General features: G+C 56.3%; 1 protein-coding gene across 1 annotated transcript; it reads left to right on the top strand.

Moving 5' to 3' along the window:
- The first annotated feature begins 4,192 nt into the window (after positions 1–4,192).
- IL4I1 (interleukin 4 induced 1) lies at positions 4,193–9,331 on the top strand. The gene is made up of 7 exons (XM_087827447.1): positions 4,193–4,220; positions 4,302–4,540; positions 5,176–5,288; positions 5,772–5,973; positions 7,430–7,498; positions 7,828–7,964; positions 8,392–9,331. Exons 1-7 carry the CDS (start codon positions 4,208–4,210, stop codon positions 9,329–9,331), a joined length of 1,713 nt encoding a protein of 570 aa, XP_087683573.1. The 5' UTR covers positions 4,193–4,207.
- The last annotated feature ends 36 nt before the right edge of the window (positions 9,332–9,367 follow it).

Here is a 9,367-nt window from a genome sequence, read left to right as displayed (position 1 = left end):
CCTTCCATTATGGCCCAGCCTCTTCCTCATCAGGCACAGTGTGGCATTGATGTTTGAAACAGCTCAAGATTTCCAGAGAGGGAGCAGCCTTTATCTAGGGGAGGTGGAACTGGGATTCCCAAGCAGTGGTGTACTGGTCAGTAGTGTTTAACAGGAATCCCTCCAGGGTGGGGGAGCCCTGACAGGTAACCTATGCCAGTTCCCATGGTGTAAATAGTTCCACCATGGCTGATTTCGAGCCGCCAACGTGAAGTCACCCGACACGAATTTGAGAAATTGATCCACAGTGTATAGATAGTTAATTCAACCCCAGAGCATATATAATTATAAATTGTAAGCAAATAATTAGGAAGGGATGAGTTTAGAGTATCTTTGTTTTTAAGAAAATTGTCAATATAATTTTTTTTAATGATGGCTTACTTATAAATCAAAACCAAAAAGAGATCCTGAGAATTAACCAGTAGACTCATGAAGTGGTAGGAGCCAGCTCCAGCACACCACTGCTCGCTCAAAACTGTCCAGGAGCTTTAAGAGCCTGCTCTCAGACTCCGGGCAGCAGCTGAGGACTCCCCAGGAACAAAACCCCTCACCCTCAGAAGCGAGCTCTGCTTCTGGACACCAGCCAGCCCCCGGCCAGGTTGAACTGTCCAAGCTGCCCCTGTGCCTGCGCACAGCTCTCACCTTGGCAGTGAATGAACAGCGAGTCACCTGGGCACTGCCACAGAGGCAGACCCCAGACCTGGTTGCTGCTTTGCCAGGCTCAGGTCTCACAACCCCCTGGTTCTAAGGACAGACCCCAAATCCACAGAACTGAAAGTGACACTTATTGACAAAGACATTCAATAAGCTCTTAATTGAATCTTTTTGTTGTTAATCCTTACCTGAGGATATTTTTCCATTGATTTTAAGAGAGAGTAGAAGGGAGGGAGAGAGGGTCAATGTGAGAGAGACACATTGGTTGGTTGCCTCTGCACGAGCCCAGCTGGCCAGGGATTGTACCTGCAACCCAGGCACATGCCCTTAATTGGGAATTGAACCTGTGACCCTTCAGTGCTCCTGCTGACACTCACTGCTGAGACACACCGGCCAGGCCTTTTACTCGGTTCTTGATTCAAACAAACCAATTGTTAAAAAAAAATTTTGAGGCATTCAGGGAAATGTGGACATTGATTTAATGCCATTTGAAATGTGATAATGCTATTGTAGTTTAATTTCTTTTAAGTAAGTTCTTATCTTTTAGAGTAGACATTGGCAAACTAAGGCCCCACTTCCTGTGTTTGTAAGTAAAGTTTTATTGGAACACAGCCACGCCCACTCATTCATATATTGTGGCTGCTTGGAGGGCAGAGTTGAATAGGTGAAAGGAGACTATGGCCCAAAAGGCTTCAAATATTTACAAGCCTCAAATTATATAGAAAAAGTTTGCCAACCCCTGTTTTATAGAAACATCCTGAAGTATTTACAAAATAATCATATGTCCAGGATTTGCTTTAAAAGAATTCAGTGGGGGAGGGAGGAAATGTAAGTGAAACAAGATGGGCTCTGAGGCAATGAATGCACCTAGGTTCATCATTCCAGTCTCTCTTTTTATGTATGCTTGAAATTTTCCATAAGCATTTGAGAAGGGAGAGCCTGCCCTCCACAATCTCCCAATCGTTCTGACCCCACACCAGGACTCTGGCACCTCTGGTCTAACAAGGGGATCAGGACAAAGCCACAACTATTCGCCCGGATGATGACTTCTGTCTCAGGCTAACCAAAAAGGTCATGGGAGCTGAGAGAGTCCCCCAGAGCCAGCCATGCAGTGAGTGTCCCCTCCCACCTCCCTGCACCGCCCTGGGGCCTGGGGGTTTGGAAACAGGAACAAGGGGCAGGAGGGCTCCGAGGGAAGGATGCCCCTGTCCAGGGATCATGGCATCAGTAAGTCTGTCCTCTGCCCACTGCACCCCTCTTCTATCCAGGTCTGGACCCCTAACTTCTGCCTAGGACCCTGGGCATCCCCTGGGAAGACCCTACCACTTTCTGATACTCAGTAAAATTTGTAATACCCATCACTCAGGGTCTTTGGGGCAACTCAGAGAAAAGAATACACATAAGGCACTTGCCATGTCCCTCACACATCTGTGTGGCCACCATTGCCACTAGCTGCCCAGATGGGCCCCAGAGGCCCCCAGTAGCTGGGCCAGGTCTCTGCTTCAGACTTGACCTGAACCCCATTAGAATCATCCTTGTGGTGCTAGAAGCAAACCAAATACAGTAGGATTTTCTCCCTAAAGACGATTTTTGTCTGGAAGGACTGACATTGTTTTCTAGAAACTCCATCATAAAACCAGACTATCCCAAAATTAACTGAGGCAAACATACTCTATTTGGTGGGAAACCCAGGTCTTTACCCCCATCTGCCCCACCCCTGATTCTCACAGTGTGTCTATAGCTCCAACCCACAAGCTTAGGAAACCTAATCCAAATCCTTTTCTTTCTCACCTGTTCCACCTTAATCCATACCCTAAATTTAACCCTGATACCAGTCTCCTCAGTATTACTGGGAATGGCTCTGGGAGGTCTGGTTACTTCCACCAAAGCATTCCAAATGACTCATGATCTCCTGTCCTCAAAACAACTTCCATTATGTGGCCTTCCTGCCCACCTTACCCAGGTCTCCGTCCTGACCATATCTGGTCACTCTTGAGAGTTCCACCCAACATCAGCCTAACCCCAGAAACAGTTGGCAATGTCTGGAGATATGTGTGGTTGTCACAGCTTGAGGGGCAAATGTCACTGGCATCTAGTTGCTAGAGGCCAATGATGCTACTCAGCACCCTACAGTGCACAGGGCAACACCCACAAAGATGTCCCCAAATAGCAATGGTGTCGGGGTGGAGAGACCCTGCCCTGGCCCCTTCCCTCATCCACGAGCCTGAGCTGTGGCTGATCTCTGTGGTTAAGAACAGGGCTGGAGCTAAGCTACTAGGATCGAACACAGGCTCTGCCTCTTCTTAGTGGGCGACCTTCTGGGCCTAAGTTTTGTACACTGTAAAGTGGGGACAACTGAGTCCCCCCCTTGTCAAGTTCCTTGAGTAAATGAAGATGAATGTACGAAGGATCTGGCACACCCTGGCTAGTATGGCTCAGTTGGTTAGAACATCTTTTTTTTAATGTTTTTATTGATTTTAGAGAGAGAGGAAGGGAGAGGGAGAGAGAGAAAAAATGATGTACGCACCCTGACCCGGGAAAGAGCCCACAACCTGAGCTTGTGCCCTGATGGAATCAAACTGGGGACCTGTCAGTGCTTCACCAGCCTGGGCCCGTGTGGGGACTCCTTATAGCTGGGTCATCTTGTTCTCACTGCCTGCCACCTGCCCCTCAAGAGAAAAGTGCCCCAGAGACAGGGGTGGCAAAGACCAAAGGCAGAGAGGCAGAAGCCCCTGGGGCCCTTCCGAGGTGCCCCTGACGCTCGAGGCTGAGCTGAACCCCAGTGTTCTCCAAGTGGGGATGGCAGGGCTGGGGTGAGGGGCACTCAGGTCCCTTCCGGCATCCCCCATGGCAGCTGCCATTTCCTGAGGAGCAGGTTCTGGTATTGAACAGGTGCTGGTCACAGGCCTCACCTGCATTCATGGCCTCACCCTCCCACTCACAGCTGTAGACGAGCCACAGAGGGGAGGGTGCTTGCCCAAAGTCCCAGCTGGGAGGCGCCCGGCGCAGGCCTCAGGCGGCTGGCCCATGGTCCTGCCTCTGACCACTGTGCCACTGCCCGTGTGAGTCCCACTGTGGTGCCCAGTTCATGGAGTGGGAGAAGGAGAGATGGTGCAGAGTGGCCCTGGGGGAGGGGACAGAGGAGAGAGAGAGTGCTGCTGTCCTAGGACAGCCAAGGTTCAGAGGAGGCTGGGAGAGACGGGGATCCACAGAAATGGAGACAGGGAGCTGTGGGGAGAGGAGAGACAGAGAGGAGGTGAGAAAAAGGGAACAGAGAAGAGAGACAAGGAGCGGGGATGGGGAGAGGGGTACAGGGACGGAGGAGAGAAGGGCAGACAGACGAGCACAGAATAGGAGACTTCGGGACCAGGATCAGGGAACGTGGCCATAGGGGAGAGGGCTGAGGTAGGTGCTGGGCAGCCCCACAAGGAGTTACACTGGGGTGGGACTCAGGACCCTGTCGCAGTGGCCCTTGCTTCCTCTCCAACCCAGACACCACCTCCCAGTGAGAGTCATGGCCTTGTTGGGTAAGCCAAGCAGGGGCCCTAGGGGGTGGGGGCAGAACCTGCTCTTCTCCCCCCACATGTCCACTGGCCTGTCCTCCCCAGCCTGGCGCCTGCTTGCCGTGGTCCCCATTCTCCTTGGCCTGCTGGCCTCCCTCGAGTGGAAGACTGTCCACAGCCAGGACCCCTTTGAGAGGTGCATGCACGACTCAGACTATGAGCAGCTGCTCAAAGTTGTGACCTTGGGCCTCAACCGGACCCTAAAGCCCCAGAAGGTGATTGTGGTTGGTGCTGGTGTGGCCGGACTGGTGGCTGCCAAGGTGCTCAGCGATGCAGGACACAAGGTGAGAAGTGCTGCTTGCAGTCTGCTTTGAGCCTTTCCTGCTGCCCCTGAGGGACTTGGCCATGTCCCTGTGGAGGGTGGGGATGGTGGGGGATGGGGAGAGGGAGCTATGCTTCCCCTGGGGTCTGGAAGTGAGGCCTGAAACTCCTGCTCTACCTTGAGGAGAGTGTGGGCTGCACTGGGAGAGGCCTTCCACTCTCTGCTCTACTCTTTCTCATCCTGGAGGGAAGTCCCTGGAAACCTCCAAACTTCTGGGGGGAATTTGTATTGGTGGAAATGGACACTTAGCCCAAGGGGTAGTGACCCCTGAGGTCTCACTACTGTTGGTCTCACTGAAATCCAAGAATGAGAATTGGACCAGGCCAGGGGCTTCTTTGTAAATGGGAAATTTCCCCCTCCCTGAGCTCGGAAGTCCCTCTTTAATCTGGCCCGCAATCTTCCTGCTGCAGCCTGGAAGTTGTCATGTTGCACGCGCTCACTGTGACATTGTTCTCCCACCAGTCCCACCCATCTCCCTGTAAAGAAAGGGATCCTTGTCTCATCTAGGACTGTGCTGCTGTGGGGATGGAAGGTCAGGGGCTGGCATGGGTGGGCCTAAGAATCAGTGAGAGGAGCTCAATGCCCCCCATCCCTCAGGTCACCATCCTGGAGGCAGACAACAGGATTGGGGGCCGCATCCTCACCAACCGGGACGAGAAGACGGGCTGGATTGCGGAGCTGGGAGCCATGCGCATGCCCATCTCGCACAGGTGAGGCTTAACCTGGCGCCAAGTGGGCCCCTGCTCTGAGCCCAGACTCCACCAGAGACCCAGCGTCCAGCTTTGTTATTTTCCTAATCCCAGCCTCACCACTGTACCCCTGAAGTGCTTAAGCCACCAAGTCCAGGTATACCCCTAGCTAGTCCCACCCAGCGCCTCGGGACCCCCAGCTCTGCCTCCCCTGACCTTGGTCCCTTCCCCATCCCAAGCCTCCATCCAACCCCAGTGAAAGCCAACACCCGCTCCCAGCCCAATCCTACACCCGGACTGCCCTCAGCCTTCCAACCTTGATCCCATTTCACTCCTTCCCCCAGAACTGATGACCCCAAATCTAGCCCCATTCCAGCCTCATGCCCATCCCCAAACCCCATCCCTGGCTGCCCTACCCACCTTCTTCTGTTCTTCAAGCCCCACCGGGAGAGGGAACCCCTACTCCCCCTGACAGACCCGCCCCAGTCTTGTCTGCTCCCTCAGGATCCTCCACGAGCTCTGCAAGAGCCTGGGACTCAACCTGACCAAATTCACCCAGTATGACGAGAACGCATGGACCCAGGTGGGCGACACAAAGCTGCGGAACTACGTGGTGGAGAAGATGCCGGAGAAGCTGGGCTACGAACTGAGTCCCCAGGAGAAGGGCCACGCGCCTGAGGAGATCTACCAAATGGCTCTCAACAAGGTGGGCACACCCCCCGGTCCTGCAGCCCTGGCCTCCCCACTGCTGCCCCCTGTGCCTCGCCTTCCCCTGGCCTGGCTTTCCTTCTCTCCCTCATGCCTCTGGTCTCCAACCACCACCTCTTCCATATTTAGTTTCACCACAAACTCTGCCAATCCCCAGAGCTCCATCAGCCTTTGGTCTCTGATCCCCTTGTCACCCATCCACTGTCCTGGACAACCTCATCTTTCTACATCTTTGGCTTAAACTTTGATCTGCAGGCACGTCTTCCAGATCCATCCCTTGAGACCCACACCTACATCCATCTCCCCTGGCCACCCCTAGGACCCTGATACTGAGCTCAGTATCTTCCCCTAAACCCTCTCATACCCCTTGGTTCACCATGTCACAACAGCTGGGCCCCAGCTCAGGCCTCATCCTCCCCCCTGGATCCTGCCTGCTCTGCCTGGAAGACCCCTTTCCCTTTCCCACCCAGGGAACCCTTGAGGGCAAGAACCAGCTCCAATGTCCCCTCTTCTAGGAAGCCTTCCCTGATGCCCTCAGGGAGGAGCCAGCCTCCCCCTTCTCTGGCAGCTCCTAATTGTCCATCTCCTCTTCTGGATGAGGGTGGGCACTGAGTTCAGGCCATTTCTGTGTTGGCCTAAAGAAACTCGAGGTGAATGGTGTGTGCGTGCGTGAGTGAGTGAAGGGCACATCCTTCAGGGAGTTCCGTGGCCACACTGGGAAGCCAGGTGGATAAAGAAGGGGCTAAAATCAGAGAGGGCAGGGAGGAGACGAGGCTGGAGCAGAGTGGTGAAGGATGGCCGCTGGTGCCAGGATTAGCCAGGACATGTGCAGGCTGTGGAGGTGGAGGAGAGCTGGGGGTGGTCTGGGAACTGGATATTGTCCTTAGAACTGGAGCTTCCTTAAGAGATAGTGATCGAGGGGATGGCAGGGGCCTCGGGTGCCAGGCTGAGGGCCTGGAACTCTGGCTACAGGTGCTGGGGAGCTGTGGGAGAACTACAGGCAGGGGAGGGACTGGTGAGTAAACCCCCTCAGCAGTCACGCTGGGCAGAAGGAACTCCGCTTCAGTCTGTGCTCACAATGATCCAGGAGAGAGTTACTGGGCCCCAGAATGACAGGGCATTGAGACAGACACAGTCCCTGCCTACACGGAGCTCACAGCCCAGGACAGGCAGACGCAGGCGAAATGGTGCCGACTGGGATGAGCGTTCCAGTGCCCAGGCAGCAGGGGATGGGTGGCAGGAATGACTCAGGAAGGCTTCCCAGAGAGGTAATATCTGAGCAGCAGTGGAGGGCGAGGCTGAGGGCACAGCATGGCCAAAAGCCTGGCAGCGTGAACAGAGTGGTGATTGGCCAGCCACAGGCAGGGGCAGGAAGAGGACCTAGGTTTGGACCCCAGACCCTGCCTCCGCCTTCGTGTCCCACAGCCCCACACTCTCTGCTTGTTCCACTGCAGGCCCGTGAAGATCTCAAGTCACTGGGCTGCCAAAAGGCCATGAAGAAGTTTGACAGGCACACACTCCTGGTGAGTGGGGGCCTTGGTGTCCCTTTCTGAGACCAGGGCCAGGAGGGTGCCCATGGGCTTTCACCCTGGAACCAGAGACCAAGCCCTGACGTAGCCTCCCTGCCTCAATACGGGGCTGGACATGCCCCCTCTGTGGGCTTCAATTTTCTCATCTTTCACAAGAGGAGGGGGGATGGGATCAGTAAGGTCCAGGGAACCTACTGAGGTCTCCATGGTGTCTGTAATGGGGAGGCTCAGCTGGGGAGGGACCCTGCAGGAGTGGGGACAGAAGTGGCAGGTGCAACCTCCCTGGGCCCTGACCTGGGCCTGCACCTGCACCTGTCCCCCAGGAATACCTCCTCAGGGAGGGGAACCTGAGCCAGCCGGCTGTGCAGCTCTTGGGAGACGTGTTGTCCAAGGATGGCTTCTTCCATCTCAGCTTTGCGGAGGCCCTGCGGGCCCACAATAGCGTCAGCGATCGCCTCCGGTGAGGGGCCGCGCCTGCGGGGCCATTGGGGGAGTAACAGAGTAGTGGGGGCCTCCGAAATTGGGCTGGCGAGAAGGGCGCAGCTTGTAGGGAAGGGGCCAAACCGGTCTGTCGGTCTGGGGCTGGCCACACTCCCCCCACATGCCGGGTTTCTGGAGGAAATGGGTAAGAAAGGTTCCCGGGGAGCCCTGCATGGTCCGGCACAGAAGAGGAGGGTTCCTGGGCCACACAATTCTCTGCTTCCCAGTCCAAGGTCGTCAGGGGGGCTTCAGGGTGTGGTGGGTGAGCGGGTGTTGTTTGCAGCTATCATGGGCAGTAATAGAACGTGATTAGAGGGCTCCGGGCGGGTGGAAACTGGCACAGGCACCAAGGAGCGCGCAGGGAGCGGCCCGCGAGCCCGGGTCACGCTCCTGTCCCCCTCCCCCAGGTTCAGCCGCATCGTGGGCGGCTGGGACCTGCTGCCGCGCGCGCTGCTGAGCTCGCTGTCGGTGCCTATGCAGCTGCGCACTCCTGTCGGGGGCATAACGCAGGAGGTGCGCGAGGTGCGGGTGCACATAGGGACCTCGCATCGGACCCGGAACGCGAAGACCATGTCCGCTGACGTGGTGCTGCTGACTGCGAGCGGGCCGGCGCTGCAGCGCATGAAGTTCTCGCCCCCGCTGCCCCGCCAGTGGCAGGAGGCACTGCACGAGCTGCACTACGTACCAGCCACCAAGGTGTTCCTGAGCTTCCGCCGGCCCTTCTGGCACGACGAGCACATCCAGGGCGGCCACTCGACCACGGACCGCCCCTCGCGCGTGATCCTCTACTCGCCGCCGGGGGAGGGCGCGCTGCTGCTGGCCTCGTACACATGGTCCGATGCGTCGGCCTCGTTCGCGGGCCTGAGCACTGAAGACTCGCTGCAGTTGGCACTGGATGATGTGGCCGCGCTGCACGGGCCCATAGTGTACCGGCTCTGGGATGGCAGCGGCCTCGTCAAGCGCTGGGGGGAGGATCCGCACAGCCAGGGCGGCTTCGTGGTGCAGCCACCTACGCTCTGGCAAGACAAGGATGGCCGGCAGGAATTCAGCTGGGCGGAACCCTTTGATCGCATCTACTTTGCTGGGGAGCACACTGCCTTCCCACATGGCTGGGTGGAGACGGCGGTCAAGTCAGCGCTGCGGGCCGCCGTGCGGATCAATGACCAGAGCCACAGCCAGATCAACAATCGGGATAAAGCTCTGCACCCGGTGGAGCCCAATGAGGTGTCGGAGGCACCTGTGGACTGCCAGCCCCAGTGCAAGTCTGTAAAGGGGGAGACCACCTGCATCCCAACCGTACCCATGCCAAGCACTCCAGGGGCGACCAGCCAGACGACTGAGTATTAAAGTATTTTCAGAAAAAGCCTTGTGGTCCTGCCCCTT

This window comes from Miniopterus natalensis, chromosome 18, assembly GCF_054644295.1.
Source record: "Miniopterus natalensis isolate mMinNat1 chromosome 18, mMinNat1.hap1, whole genome shotgun sequence".
NCBI lineage: Eukaryota > Metazoa > Chordata > Mammalia > Chiroptera > Miniopteridae > Miniopterus > Miniopterus natalensis.
This window is presented reverse-complemented; position numbering and strand designations above follow the sequence as displayed.